This window comes from Peromyscus maniculatus, chromosome X (genome assembly GCF_049852395.1).
Source record: "Peromyscus maniculatus bairdii isolate BWxNUB_F1_BW_parent chromosome X, HU_Pman_BW_mat_3.1, whole genome shotgun sequence".
Classification (NCBI taxonomy): domain Eukaryota; kingdom Metazoa; phylum Chordata; class Mammalia; order Rodentia; family Cricetidae; genus Peromyscus; species Peromyscus maniculatus.
This window is the reverse complement of record NC_134875.1, coordinates 78,702,322-78,718,734: the sequence shown is the minus strand read 5'-3', so window position 1 is coordinate 78,718,734 and position 16,413 is coordinate 78,702,322. Positions and strand designations below refer to the sequence as shown.

At 37.0% G+C, this 16,413-nt stretch overlaps 1 protein-coding gene across 7 annotated transcripts in view; it reads left to right on the top strand.

Annotated features, from left to right (window-relative positions):
- Gpr174 (G protein-coupled receptor 174) overlaps positions 1 to 16,167 on the top strand; it is a 33,899-nt gene extending 17,732 nt beyond the window's left edge. For all 7 annotated transcript variants that reach the window (XM_076561438.1, XM_076561439.1, XM_076561436.1 and 4 more), the window contains one exon: positions 11,396 to 16,167. In XM_076561438.1, the coding sequence (XP_076417553.1) occupies positions 11,960 to 12,967 (1,008 nt within the window). In that variant the 5' untranslated portion in view covers positions 11,396 to 11,959 and the 3' untranslated portion in view covers positions 12,968 to 16,167. The remainder of the gene's footprint in view (positions 1 to 11,395) is intronic.
- The last annotated feature ends 246 nt before the right edge of the window (positions 16,168 to 16,413 follow it).

Genomic DNA, 16,413 nt, shown 5'->3' with positions numbered 1-16,413 from the left:
GGCCACAATCTCCTCATCCTTCCCAAACAGTTTCACCAACTGGAGACCAAGTAATCAAATCTATGAACCTATAGGGGCCAATCACTGCAAGCTTATTTTCTGAAGTGTCTCATTTAGTTGGCACTACCCACGCTGAAACAATAGAAATCGTGGTATTAGATGAAGAAGTAACTAACCAGAATCCTTTTCTCTTGGCATATCAGAGGGTCCCAGCAAAGGAAAAGCTGTGTCACTAGGGGAAACTGAAGCTCATTTAAAAAGACAGTATTCAATGTTGTGTACCTCCCCCCTTTACTTCCCTTAAAGCCTAATATAAAATCATTATCTGCCATTTAAAATACAAGAGTGATGAGATCTTCATATTTTAGATTAATGTCATGATCCTGGGATATAATTTTCTTTCACATGGGAAAATTTAAGTGTAATTACTGAGCAGTATGTATTTTGTTACTGGTGGTGGTATTTAATATTTTAAATCTTAAATTTAAGTCATTTCCCATGACCATTCTTTTTGGAATAGCTGAAGACCTCAGTGTCTGTCTCTAGACAAATGGTTCTCAACCTTCCTAATGCTGCGACCCTTTAACACAGTTTCTCATGTTTTGGTGACACCCAACTATAAAATTATTTTTGTTGCTACTTCATAACTGTGATTTGTTACTGTTATGAATTGTAAATCTAAATATCTGATATGCAGGATATCTGATATTTGACTCCTGTGAAAAGGTCATTTGACCACCAAAGGGATTGAGAACCACTGGCTTAGAGACTTCTCATTATTCTTTGCTGTTCGAAACAAAATGCTATAGAGTTTGGATAAAATGGAAAAAAGGTCCCCAAATATAAATGAAGTACAAATAACCATGGAGGGGAAAAGATACCAACCAAAAAGACTAGGGCACACTGATATTGTTAATGAGCTAAAAAGCAAAGGCTGCAAAAGTTTTGGGACCTATTATACATGCTCCAGAAATTGTGAGTGTGTGAAGGTATTGACATTCCTTTGAGAAAGTTGTCAGATTTGAGTTCTTGAGTCCAGGTCCTAAAGATGGGAGTCTGACATTTCCAGCCTAAATGCTTTCCATAGGGTAGATAGCTTACCCTTATGAAGAAGGAAGATTAGGCCCTAGTCAACAAATAGGAAATATTTTTCTTTTACTGAAGGAAGGCTTTTTGGTTCCTTAAAAGTCATACCACGTAGGTAGCCACCTACACACAAATCATGGCCAATCCTCGGGTTAGGCCCTGGGGACTGGTTTATTTTCCACTCCACCCTTGCTCTTTCTACCAGACCCCATAAGGTTGGTTTCCTTTTTTCCTTTCACAGGCTATTAATCCTGTGAAACAGTGGATAGGGCACACACTCAAAGAGAAAATTTTGAGGAGGACGGCAAAAAGTGCAAAGGGCCAGAGGGATGTGATTATCTTGGACGTTAGTTTATTTTATGTAAGCTTGGAAGCTCATAACTTTCCTGTAAAAAAAAATCCCCTCTTCTTGTCCAAATGCTCATGTCTGGTCTGAGACACAAGGTGAACATTCAGAAAAGCTGAGGAAAATCCCCACAGCCCTGTCAGCACTGAGAACAGGAAATGCATACAGTTTTCCCACTGCAGTGTAACCTGTGATCGCCTCATCACTTCTACAAAGTAAAAATATTAAAAAAAAAATAGTGTGTAAAATGGAACTTCTTATAATAGTGGGTTCGCCTCGAAAAGAAAAGAGTTGGAATACACAAACACAGAGTGGCAAGTACCCAAGACACTGATAGCTTTATTTAGGCTAAACGTAATTTTAAATAGCTAGCTAGTGTTTTAGAGAGCCATTAAAAAGCAAGTTAATACTTTCACTACTGTTTTAATAGTGCATTGATATAAAAGTGCTTGAGTTACACTATGAATGAATGGCAAGTTAAACAACAGTCAACCAGTGAAGGTTTATCAAATTGTTTACAAGAGATTGTAGTATATGAGAAACATAAAAGCATCTTACCATTAGATTATCCTTTGGTCTAAATGCTCAATAAAGTTACTTGCATTTGAGATTCAGATACACAAAAATGTAGCTGGGGCTTTAAGGATACCAAATTTCGGTAGATATAGATAGAGTAGACATAGAGCTATTGAAACCAAATAATATTCAAGAATATGGAAGAAAGAGATAGGGACAATTTTGTAAAAAAAAAAACTTGACTTTGAGTTTTATGTTATTGCTTTTTATACTCAGAGGACACTCTCAAATTTGAGTGTACATTGAACTTGTTAAAATGTAGATACCTTTCAACATTTTGTCAAGTATTATTCATTTCATGCAGGAATATATACTTTAAACACACAGTGTAGTTATTCTAGGGAACAGAATTCCAGAGAGTTTAGAGAAGAAATGAGATATAATAAAGATAGATTAGCAAAACAATGCAAAGCTCTTTAAGAACAATTGGTCTTATCATTTTTTATGGATAGAAGAGGAAAGAGATTCTGGTATTGTTAGTGCTCAGTATAGGCTTGAAAAGTCTTTGAGATTGTACATCTTCAGTACAAATTGATTGTGTACTACTCCCCAAAGTATAAAGTAATTTAAAACTAGTATGTCTAAGGCAATGGCAATATAACTAGGCTTTATTCACTGATGATGTGAGGCTGTGAAGCTTTCTCTAGAAGTACTGAGGATACTTCTAGAATTGAGGAACAGGATGAATTGTCTGCTGGAGAGGAAATAGCCTTCAAATCTCAGCAGAGACATTGGACTTAGCTAAGTGAAGTAATGGCAATGCTCACAACGACTCCATTGTCTGCCTGTGTGCATCTTTCCTCCATACGTGAAGGTGAACTCAAGGAGTCTCAGAGAAGGTGGTGAAGCTTCTAGAAATGGCACCTTGGTAGAACACATTTTTTATAATAAAAAAAATCTGGTGGAACATCTAGTGTGCCTGACCAAAGTAGTAAATTACCTCTGATAATTAATCACAAAATCATTTCCCCAAAATATTTGCTTATCACCATGTAGCAGTTACCAGACAGCTTTCCCAGGGAATTTGTGAGATATTTAACTTCAATTTTTTTTTCAGAAATCAAAAGACCTGGAGATTTGCACTGCATGCTTTGCTGATCAGAATCTATAAGAATTTGCTCTGCTCTCTTCTCCCTAGAGATGTGATTGCTCATGTAAAATAATGTTACAAGCGTTTCCTATACACATGCACACACCTGTTCCGCCTTACATGGTTTGTAGGTACTTGTTGAGGAGTCTATATTATCTTGGCTGGTTAGTATGAATCTAACCAGAACTCTAAAATAAAACTGGTTTTTCTGCAAGTGATTGCCTATGACTTGGGATTAGGTGGTCTGGGGTTTTGGTTTTTGGTTTGTTTGTTTGTTACTGTTTTGTAAAGCCCACACCCCAAAATAGCATCTCTATTGATAGTACATCTTTAAAACTACAATTTGTAGTTAGATGATTTTGTTACCTTGTATTTTATAATTTGAATTTTTAAAATTTAGACCCACATTTTTATGGAGAAGAGAGTCTTAAAGTATGAGCTAATATATTCTTAGATTATAACATCTTAAGTCTCATCAAAATGATACACAAAGCTTTCCTTAATATTCATTTGAGACAAGAAGTAAAGAAAGATACAATATATCTGAAAAAAAGCATATTCTTGAAGCATCAGCAAAATTCAGCAAATCTTCACATTTGTGTACACACACACACACACACACACACACACACACACACACACACACACACTAACTCCACCCAATGACTATAGGAAATATTTTCTGACCTGTATATCACTGGAAACTTACAGCAGTGATTTGGGGCCTTTGTGTCCTTCTCTCATCCCTTTTATGAAGAAGGATAGGTCCCCAAAATAAGGACAAAGTGTTTTCGAAAAGTTTGGCATGGTACTTCAAATAAATCTCTCATTTAAAGTCAGGGTATGTTCAGATACCTGTTACTGTGTGGTTCTTTCTTATGAAAGGACCATCTCCATGAATAATTTTATATGTTGAAAACAAATGCCCCTTTTTTTCATCCCCATAATGCTAGAAGAAGGAATATTTGTGTTTTGTATAGGACAATGGACTTAAGATTTTCCAATGGTTAGAAGTTTCATTCAACTTTTTCCACTAGAAAATTATGTTGGCTAGTGAAAGGAGAGCATCAGCTGCACTCAGAGGTAGCTAGAAAAATCTTAAGGGAGATGCTCTACTGTGGGGGACCAGCCCCCACCTTAACCTGGGTACTCTTGAGGAGTGAGGGATAAGAGATTTAGATAGAAATATAGAGGGGAGAGAAACAGACAGAAACACAGGATAGCCTTGGGAGGGCCTGGATCCTTATCCACTGGCCCAGAACTTTATTCAAAAGGGTTTTTATAACAATGCCAAGGGGCAAGGCAAAAGATCTTCTCCTTGCTAGATACAGCCAAGTGTAGATGCTTCCAAATACCTGGTACCCAGGCCAATGGTCCAATCATTTTTGTATGCAGTCCTGCTGGTAAAGCAAGCTCAAATCTCACTAGGAAACCTCTGTGGGCTCCCACACTCTTCTTAGGAGCATTCCTGAGTTTTACGTTGAAATGTAGAGATGGAAATTCATCAGATAAAAGTAGCTCATATACATGTACCAAGGTATCATAGTCAGATATTTGTACAACAAATATACATTAATAAAAATTGTAGTCAATAGTGTGGGAATAAAAACAGGAGGAGTATAAACTTTAGGAATGTGTAGTCTTGACTTTCAGTTTAATTTACTTCAGCAACCAGCAAATATGTCCTTTTTTATTTACATTTTTTAAATGTTGGGATTGTAATTTTAATTACACATCTTTCTTTCATCCAAACCTGCCAAATACCTCTTTTCACTCTCTTTCAAATTCATCTTTTCATTGTTGTTGTTTTTTTTGGTTTTGTTTTGAACTGAGGATCGAACCCAGGGCCTCATGCTTGCTAGGCAAGCACTCTACCACTGAGCTAATCCCCAACCTCATCTTTTCATTGTTATTGCATATATATATATATATATATATATATATATATATATATATGTAAATATTACCTGCTCATTCTGTATAATGTTACTTGTATATGTGTTTTCATAGCTGAACATTTGGCACTGGACAACCAATTGGTGTGTGTGTTCTTCCCTGGGAAAGATCACCTGTCCCACCCCCAGCTTTCCTCAGTTGCCTACAGTTCTCTGTGTAGGGTTGAAACCTCATGGGCTTTTCTCAGTCCAGTTTGGCATGTCCATCAATGCTGTCCTTGTTCAGCTCATGTTTGGGTGGTTATGTTGGTGAGATTTTATGGGTATAGCTTCTGACATTACCAGGAGACACAATTTCACAGCAAACTCCCTGATCCTCTGTCTCTTGCCATCTTCCCTCCTTCTCTTCCCCCAGTGTCCCTTGAGCCGTATGGAAGAACAGGAAACTTAAAGAAATTAGAAAGAAAATAAAGTAAAAGAAAAAAGAAAAGTAAAGAAAAGAAAGAGGAAGGAAGGAAGGAAGGAAGGGAAGGAGGGAGGTTGGGAGGGAGGGAGGGAGGGAGGGAGGAAGGAAGGAAGGAAGGAAGGAAGGAAGGAAGGAAGGAAGGAAGGAAGGAAGGAAGGAAGGAAGGAAGGAAGGAAAAAAAGAGAATTAGTGGACAAAGAGATACTGCAGGTTAAGGCAGCATCAATATCACTGCTGTCTGTGAAAACTAAAAAGGTGATCTGAAGAGTATGACTTTGCTAGAATTGTGTATTCAGTCTGCTAGAAAAATAGCAGGAGATAATAACTTTGTGAAGGTACATAGAACTGTTATAAAGATTGATTTCCATGCTACACAGCTTCTGATTTGTAGATAATAATAAAGAACTAACCTAGAAAAAATAATGAAAATAATGAAAGCCTTCTGTAAAATGGAGCATAATAAAAACAGACAAAGAAATAATTAAGTAATAAAGACATAAACTGGGGTAAAAGATGGAAATTTTAAAATGGGGTGATAATAAGAATGCCCTTGCAGAAAAGTCACTTAATGTAAATAATGTTTATTGAGCAGTTATTGTATACTCACAATGTACTAAATGTATTACCTATATTAGCACAGTAAATTCTCATACTGTCTCTCCAAGTTTGATACCATGATTATTGTCATTTTAGTGTACATGTGCTCATGTACTATCGAATCTGTGCCTGACTTCATAGTTTACTTAACACATTTTTTCCTCCATATGAAGCAGTTTTGTTGCAAATGACAGAATTTCCTTATTTTCAAAGACTGAATATCATTGAGCACATGCACAGATTTTTTTATATATTCATTGTTGATGGCTACATAAATTCATTCTGTATATTCTCTGAAAGAGATGATGCTAAAATGAACATGAGAGTGTTGTTTGTTTTTGGTCTTTTTGGGGGCCCACCACCTAGCTCCCAAATAAATGACACACAGAGGCTTATTTTTAATTATAAATGCCTGACCTTAGCTTGGTTTGTTTCTAGCCAGCTTTCCTTATCTTAAATTATCCTGTCTACCTTTTGCCTCTGGGCTCTTACCTTTTCTTCTGTATACCTTACTTTCACTCTTACTCCATGGCTGGCTGTGTAGCTGGGTGGCTGGCCCCTAGCATCATCGTCTCCTCCTCTTTCTCACTCTTTCTTCTTTTCCTCCCAGATTTCACCTCTTTATTCTCTCTGCTACCAGCCCTGCCTATCTTTTCTCCTGACTTGCTATTGGCCATTCAGCTCTTTATTAAACCATCAGGTGTTTTAGACAGGCAAAGTAACACAGGTTCACAGAGTTAAACAAACGCAACATAAAATAATGCAACACATCTTTACATCATTAAATATTCCACAGCACAGACAAATGTAACAAATCTTAAATATAACACACTAATATTCTACAACATGAGAGTGAAGATATTTCTTCAAAATACTGATTTCTTTTAGATAGCTACAAAGAGTAGGAATATTGAATCATGTGATGGTTCTATTTTAAATTTTTTTAGGAACCACAAGCCACTTTTTGCAATATGGCACCAGTTTATATTCCCTCCAATAAGATAGAAAAAATAAATTTCTCTACATTTTCACCAGAACTTGTTTTTTTTTTGAATTGTTATAAAAGGCATTCTTAATGTTGTGAGTGATATTTCATGGTGGTTTATAATTTACACTTCCCTGATTATTAGTGATGCTAACATCTCTTCATACACTTCTTATCTGCCATCTAAATTTCTTTATCACCGAATCAAAATCACCACATGTGAATATATTTCAAAGATATCATCTCTTTTCAGAACTGGACTGTTTGTTAACACCTCTTTCACTATCAATTCTATTCTTTAGAGTAATACATAAATATTATAATACCAAGTTTCTATATCTTCCTTACTTGAATAATATCAAATATTTAACATCTTCAAGCTAAATGCCTTTTAAATAAAGTGAGACCCACATTTTTAGGCAAAACGTGATATTTTACTTACCAGGCAATTTACTTACCAGGCAAAATAGCAACAATAATTCCTTCAAGGGCTGAATCATGCACACTTCAAACCACATGGAGTTGATAATCCAAACCAGGATGTTTCATAATTCTCTTTTCATTTTTATTCTTCCCACGTATCTTTAAAGTCAGTTAAATCCTTCTAGATTTCAGCAGCCTTGAGGCAACTATCCAAGTCTCTAAACTAAATTTGTTTACCTCAGAAGAAGGGTCATGGGCCCAGCTGAGTCAGCCTTTAGGGGATTTGATTCTCTGTTCTGGTGCTCTGCTCTCTTGTCTTGGATAATTAAGAGGTGACTAAATGTCCCATGTAAATGGAAATATTTAAAGAGAGGCTGGTTTCCCACTTGTTTTCACAACATCTGGGAAGGATTTGAATAAAATCACTGGCCCCTAAACGATGCTTCAAGGACAAATACAATGCTGAATATATCAGAATCATATGGGAAAACTTTTTAAAATACAAATTTCTGGCCTTACCTAAAACATGTTGAATCAAAATCTCTAGAGGAAACACCTGGAAAGCTGTATTCATTTTTTGTTATTTTAAAGAAAAAGTCTTTCTCACATGGGTCTGAAGATCGGCTAAGTTCATGAAACAGTGGTGGAGATTAGAGTTTCAGAAGATTCAACTGAGTGTAGTTGTTAAAATGCACATTTGGATTCTGCAGGTCCTGAGGGAAGAGCTGAGATTCTTCTGAATTTCTAAGAGGCTTCCATATTTGTTGGCTCAGACATTTTTAGTAACAAAATGCTGGATTATCTTTCATTTTTTTCTAGCTTTATTTTTCTGCACTTTGTAGAACAGTGGTTCTCAACCTTCCTAGTGTTAAGACCCCTTAATATTGTTCCTCATGTTGTGGTGACCACCAACCATAAAATTATTTTCATTGCTACTTCTTAACTGCAATTTTGTTACTCTTGAATCATAATGTAAATATCTGTGTTTTCCAGTAATCTTAGGTGACCTCTGTGAAAAGGTCACTTGACCCCCCCAAAGAGGTCACAACCTACAGGTTGAGAACCACTGTTATAGAACCTTACTCACTTCTATTAAAAATAATGTATTTTATACATAGACTTTATTTTCTTAGTTTACCTATATACAATAGATTTTGATTATATCCATATCCCACTCCATCCCACCTTCTCCAGATCTCTTCAATATGTCTCCTTCCCAAATTTATATCGTCTTCTGATTTTTAAAATAACCCACTGAGTCCATTGAAAGTTGCCCATGTGTGCATGTGTGTGGGGTCATCCACTGGAGGATGGGCAACCTATCAGTGGCTACACCCCCAAAGAAAAATGATTCTCTCTCCTCTTAATAGCCATTAACTGCCAATAACTCCTCATCTAGGGATAAAACCTTCTGAGCTCCTCCCCTAAATTTATACTGGAAATTTAATTGGGTTAATCTTGTGCAGGTAAACTCAGCTGTTCATAATTTCATGAGTGCAAAAAAGAAATTTCAATCCAGATAGAGGATACCCTCCATATGGGTTCTTGGTAAGGGCATCCCCAACCCCCCCTCACCCAAAATAAAACAACTCAGGCTATTACCATTGCTCTTAGTGGCCCAGCAGAATTAGATTGCAGGATCCTATTGCTGAACATAACACATACTTTGGTTGTAAGACATAGAGGAATTATTTTTTCTTTTATTCTTCTCTCATACATTACATCCCAACCACAGTTTTCTCTCCCTCCACTCTTCCCCCATACTCCCCTCACCTCCCCTCTACCCTATTCCCACTATTCCTCTGTTTCCCTTCACAAAAAGAGCAGACTTCCCAGGGATATCAACTGAACATGGCATAATAAGTTACAATAAGACTAAGCACAAACCTTCATATGAAGGCTAAATGAGGCAGCCCAGTAGGAGGAAAAGGGTCCTAAGAGCAGACAAAAGAGTCAGAGACACCCCCTGCTCCCACTGTTAGGAATCCCACAAGAACACCAAGTTACACAACCTTATCACATATGTAGAGGACCTATCTCAGACCCATACAGGGTCTATGACTGTCAGTTCAGTCTCTGTGAGCTCCTATGAGTGCTGCTTAGTTGATTTTGTAGGTTGTATTCTCATGGTGTCCTCAAGCCCTCTGGCTCCTATACTCCTTCCTCCCTCCTCTTTTACAGGGTTCCCCTGCTCTGCCTAGTGATTGGCTGTAAGTCTCTGTATCTGCTCCTATCAGCTGCAGGAGGAAGCCTCTCTAATGATTATTGGGCTAGGCACAGATCCTATGAGTATAGAAGAATATCATTAGGAATCATTTCATTGTATTTTCCATCCAGTTATGTTTGGCTCTATCCTAGCTGTCTGGGCTAACCAGCCCCTGGTTCCTGGCCATCCAGATATTTCAGGTATGGGTTCCTTCTCATGGCATGGGCCTCAAGGTGAACCAGTCATTGGTTGGCCACTCCCACAAGTTCTGCACCACCTTTACTCCAGCACATTTAGGTTGAAGGCTTTGTAGCTGGGTTGGTGTCCCAGTCCCACTGCTGGAAGCTTTGCTTGGTTATAGAAGATGACTGCTTCAGGCTTCATATCCTTCATTACTAGGAGTCTTCACTGGGGTCACTCTCAAAGATTTCAGGGGGTTTCCAAATCACCCCCTAGTGCTGCCTCCATTTCAGTTGTCTCTCCCAGTATTCTCTTCCTCCATGCCTCTCCCCCTGCTCCTCTGGTTCCCATTCCCACCCACCCCAGTCCACTTGCAAAATCTATTCTATTTCCCCTTCCCAGAGTGATCCATGTGCTGACTCTTGAGCCCTCCTTGTTACTTAGCCTCTCTGAGTCTTTGGATTATAGCATAGTTATCCTTTACTTTACAGCTAATATCTACTTATAAGTATGCATGTGTTTGTCTTTCTGGGGCTGGATTACTTTACTCAAGATGATTTTTTTTACTTTGATCCACTGACCTGAAAATTTTATAATGGCATTTTTTAAACACCTGAGTGTAAATGTACCACATTTTTTTTATCCAATCTTCAGTTGAGGGACCTCCGAGGTTGTTTCCAGTTTCTGGCTATTATGAATAAACCTGCTATAAACATAGCTGGGCAAGTATCCTTGTGGTAGGGTGGAGCATCCTTTGGGTATATGCCCAGGAGTGGTATGGCTGGGTCTTAGATAGATTGATTCCAAATTTTCTGAGGAACCACAATATTGATTTCCATAGTGACTATACAAGTTTGCACTCCCACAGCAAGGGAGGAGTGTTCCTGGATAGCCAACTTTCATTGTGTCAGGTGGTATTATATAGGCCTCTAAAGGAAAAGACATCAATGGTCTTCTTCAGTACTGGACACTCTATGCTGTTCTACTAACCTGAGGAAAAAAGATGTGCCCACTGGTACAATAGTGGCACACATGTTAGAGAGATAAACAACTGCATTCTGATTAGGTTTGAGGCCTGTTCCATGGGAGCATATTCATGACTGGCACTATAAAACTTTCCAAAAGCCACTGGCTAGGAAGGCCATCAGTTCTAGAAGGGAATTTACCCTTTTGTTTTGCTTAATGGTCATGTTATCAAAAATGCCTTCTAAATATTTGTTTATACCCACAGATCTGTGCTGCTTTCAACCTTGATCAGAAAAGCTTCTTTTTGCAATGGGAAGCAATTAATGCAGAGCCCCATAACTGACCAAAATGCTAAGAATAATTGACTGTGACTTCTCAGCACTAAGTAAGATATCTATATCAGCCACACAGTGAGGCTCAGCGAATATCTTTGAAAAAGAGACTGAAGAATGTAAGAGCTAGAGTATGGGGAAGACTTTTGTGAAACATTGTCTTCTGGATATAACATGACCATCAAATGCAGGGCTTTTCTCATTTAAAAGTGCCATGTATAATGGGCTTATTTTCTTTTACTTGCAGGTTTGTCTTTTTTTCCTCTCACTTGTTCAATTTCAATATAGATCTGAAAAGGTCTCAGAAAAAAAAGACCCACCAAAGTTAATCATCCTGGAATAGCAGCAGAACCACTGTGCACTGACGCAAACCTTTCTTCTGTGTGAACTGGGCCAAAAAGAATCCACGAAATATACTTCCAAACATCTGTAAAGTGATGATCATCACATGGGAAATTGAGAAGCTGACATATGACATAGTTCTGAACCAAATGGGAGATATCCAACTGCCATGATGTTCCAGAAGGCCTTACTACAAAATAAACAAGAGTAGAAAATTTTAACCATGTTTCATGTGTGCTTGCACACTAGCTTTCTGTAGATATTGTAGACAAGTCGAAGGCAAGCCTACAACCATTTTTTTAAAGTTCCCAAATAATATACAGAGGCTAACTATTGTGGCAAAAGGTTGTTTTATATTCTGTCCCTCTTACCCATTGATCAGCCATCTTGTGAAAAAAATGCAGCAGTTACTTATGGATTTAGATTTTTGAATGATCATTAGGCAAAGACCATTTCTCTAGAAATAATCATGATTGATAATTATACATGTAACAAGACTGATGGAGACAATACAGATTTTCGGTACTTCATTTATGCAGTGACATACACTGTTATTCTTGTGCCAGGTCTCATAGGAAACATATTAGCCTTGTGGGTATTTTATGGCTATATGAAAGAAACCAAAAGGGCTGTGGTATTTATGATAAATTTGGCCATTGCTGACTTATTGCAAATTCTTTCTCTGCCACTGAGGATCTTTTACTACTTGAACCATGACTGGCCATTTGGTCCTGGCCTCTGCATGTTTTGTTTCTATCTCAAATATGTTAACATGTATGCAAGCATCTACTTCTTAGTCTGCATCAGCGTACGAAGATTTTGGTTTCTCATGTACCCCTTTCGTTTCAATGACTGCAAACAGAAATATGACTTATATATCAGCATTGTTGGCTGGCTGATCATCTGCCTTGCCTGCCTACTCTTTCCTCTCCTCAGAACCAATGATGATACCCCAGGCAACAGAACCAAATGCTTTGTGGATCTTCCTACCAGGAATGTCAATCTGGCCCAATCTGTTGCAATGATAACTATTGGAGAGTTGGTTGGGTTTGTTACTCCTCTTATGATTGTCCTATACTGTACCTGGAAAACAGCTTTATCATTACAAAATAAATACCCCATCTCTCAACATCTTGGAGAGAAAAAGAAAGCCTTGAAGATGATTCTGACCTGTGCAGGGGTATTTCTAATTTGCTTTGCACCATATCACTTCAGCTTTCCTTTAGATTTCCTAGTTAAGTCCAATGAAATTAAGAGCTGCCTAGCTAGAAGAGTGATTCTAATATTTCATTCTGTGGCCCTGTGTCTGGCAAGTCTGAATTCCTGCCTTGACCCAATCATATATTATTTCACCACCAATGAGTTCAGAAGACGTCTTTCAAGACAAGATTTGCCTGATAGCATCCAACTCCATACAAAATCGTACAAAATTGTGAGTAACAATACCACTTCTACAATGGCAACTGAACTATGCTAAATAAAACCCCAAACTAAACATGGCCTAGAATGAAAGTACCAGAACATGTTTGCAATATTCCATCAACAAGATAGTACTCACAAAATCAGTCACAACTTTTAAATGTGTTCTATATTACTTAAATGGGGAATGCACATATTTATGGCAGGACCTATTTAGAACATCATGTTTCATTATCATTGCTGGTGATATGTCTATTCAGTAATGTATGACCAAGTCTTTAAGACTTGAGTGATAAAATTTTAATGACACTCTACGCACATATGCTCTCAGCTAGGGTCATCAGCTTTATCTGTGAACCTAAGTCAAAAAGAGATTACTAGCTCAAACTCACCTTAAGTACTGAGTTTTCTTACCTCAGATGATGAATTCATCAGAAGGAATGCAATCGTCTATTTGTGGTAGTGATCACAATTTGCATTCCAACAACATTTGGTTGTTTAAAGTGGGAGGGACAATACTTTATGTACACATAACATTACAAAAATAGAATAATTTTTATCTCCAAGGTATGATTCCATTCCATGATTTGAAAACTCCTATGCTTGGCTTCTTTGGTTAGTGTCAATATGAAATACTGTCACATCTAATGAATGAATGAATGATATTATGAAATCAGGCTTTGGTATATTTAAACTAAGAACAACAAAACATTCATGACACACAATAATTTTCCGTGATTGTATAAAATGCTACATTGAATATCCCAGGGCAGGTAGTTTTCTAGAGTCAACCCAATATGACTCAGATGGCCTCTAGGCTTAAGGGAAAGGAAGCAGGTGACAATCACAGTTCTAGCTCTCTTAAACTAGTTCCGAAGAACAACTTCAGAAATGTATGAACCTGCCTAGGAGAGGGATTTTTCCCTCGTGTTTTAGAATTAAAGAAATCTAATAGGTTACTGCACTTACTGAGCCTATGGAAGAAACTGCACCAATTATCCACTAAGCTTGGGCCGTTGTGAAAAGATGAAGCAACTATTGTCCTTCATTCCCCAAGCTAAGTGGTTCCTGTCAATGCATCTACACAAGCCAGAGTAGGGCTTGAAGACACTGGTCATGTGGGCTTTCAAGTCTGCATTTTTTTTTTCAGTTAAGTTTTACGATTATAAAGCCTACACAAATTACCTCTCAGAAACTGTTAAAAAGCAATTCTTTCACCTTTTGAAAAAAGTGGAGATCTTTCCAGCAGCCTTAGGCACTCCTTACAAAAGCTTTGCCTACTACCTACTTGGTACTATTGAGCAGGAAAAACTGGGGTATGTGGCTGTAAGTACTGGGATAGTCTGAATCATGCTATACATTACAAATAAGATTACTTTTTAAAATGTTTGAATAAGAGAATGGAAAGATAACACACTCTTCTTTACATTGGAAAAAATGTGGAAACCAAGCAAGGAAATTTTTTATATCCAAAAAAAATAGTTTTAGGCATATAGTTAGTTATATGTTGGGGCGGGGAGAGAAACTGGTTCAATCAACATGAATTCTAACTCCTAATGCTACCAGAAAATTTCTAAAGTTTTTTTTCTGAGCAAGTATTGATTATGCTTGTACATTTTTATGAAAATAACAATGGAATAGAAAAATGACTTTGTGCTGCTAGCAACAGTATATTTATGTATTTCCTAGTTATTCCTTGTAATGTACATATGTTTTGATGTATTAAATAAGTGTTGAATTTTATTTTCAAAAGGAACTATAAATGTGTTTGGTCTGTTTGTTTTAAAGTGACTTCTGTTTGAGTATAATTTTATGTTGTAATCATTTGTGGAACTACGAAACAAATGTGGGTGCTTGGAATAGAACTCACTTTTATAATGTCTACGCTTACTATTTTTTTTTTTTTGTAGCATGGATTACACTTCTTTAAGTCACTTTGGGAGATCACTGTTTGAACTTTTTCTAACATTGATTTCACTATATTCATACTATTTTTTAAGGGAGAGGAAATATTTATAGGATATTATTGATAATCTTGGAGTGGTTGAGGGTACAGCTCATTTGTTAGGCAGTCCCTTTACATCATTTAGGTAAAAGACAGGTATGTAATGATTTTATCCTATTTATCTACCCAGACATGCCCATCCAGGTTTGTATTCAGCATCTGGTTTTCCTGATTCTTCATCTTCCTCATCAATATTTGGATTTTGCTCTATCCCCCACCCCTTCTGATCAACTTATCCACAATAAGGTGCTAATTATTAATGTTAACTTCATATTAATTTACCAAGAAATATCTGAAGTTCATACCACAGTAATAGGCATTAACATGGAGTGGTGACATGCAATGGAGAGATTGCAGGCACAGAGAGATGAGCTGGAAGGGAAGACAATGGAAAGAGTCTTAGAGCAGTCCTTTAAGATAATGCAGTACAAATAACAGTCTACTTTGCTTTCCGTTGTGAGGATGCTAAATTCCAAGAAATATCTCCATGAATATGGATATAAATTTCCCAGGTTTTTGCTCAAAATTTATTTTCCCTCTCTCTGTTCTAACACAAGACTTAGTTTTCAGAGGAAAAATCTAATGTAGGAGAGAAATAAGAAATAGTATTTCAGGTACTACCAAGCAGTTACCTCTTTTCTGATGTTCCACTCTCCTGGAAAAGTCTCTTCCGTGGTTCTCTTATTTATCATCTTGAGTTTTATATGACCGAATACAAAGAGAGTCTTAATTGTGATAGTGTATACTTAAAGATAAATCATCTCATATTTCTTTTATAAAGATTTTAAAATTTAGTCTCAAAATTAAGCGAATTATTTGAATAAAATTTGAATCTAGAGTGTTTTGCATGCTATTGATATTGTCTTTATTTTTATTGCTTATATTATTTTAATGACATGGTTTATGTGTTGTGTATTTTCATTGTCATGCAATGAAACACCAAATCCTATTAACTGGTGGTTCATGGGGAGGAGCTATTTGCCCTGCAAACAACCATGCTCTGTCAAGATTCATCAGTAGAACTCCATACAACTTAATTTTTATGCCACCTTTTGGGTTACCTTCGAAGATACTGTGAAATGTTATATCTGGAGTTTATTTACAGCTCTTATTTATCACATGAATTTTAATAATAAAGATTGTCTCTGTAATTAAATAGAAATGTTCTGACTCTGGATGTCTTGTGTGAACATTTCTTTCATCAAACTGATAGACTTGAGGACTGATAGTGGGGTCGCATACATGGACTTATGTTCCTTGGGGTCTATTCTTCCTTTTAACCTACTGGAGTGGTAGATTCCATTCTCAAACATCAAGATGAGTCATTCCCTCTGTGTTATCCTACCTCAGGCCTCCACTAAGTCTAACTTTGTTTTGTCTACTTTAGCAATTTACTCCTCATTGTGTGTAAAGTCCTAGGCTATTTGTGAAGCCTAAGTGCCTTCAGTAATAACTGAATTAATTGTTATGAATTATATACACATTTTTAGCTGTTGCAG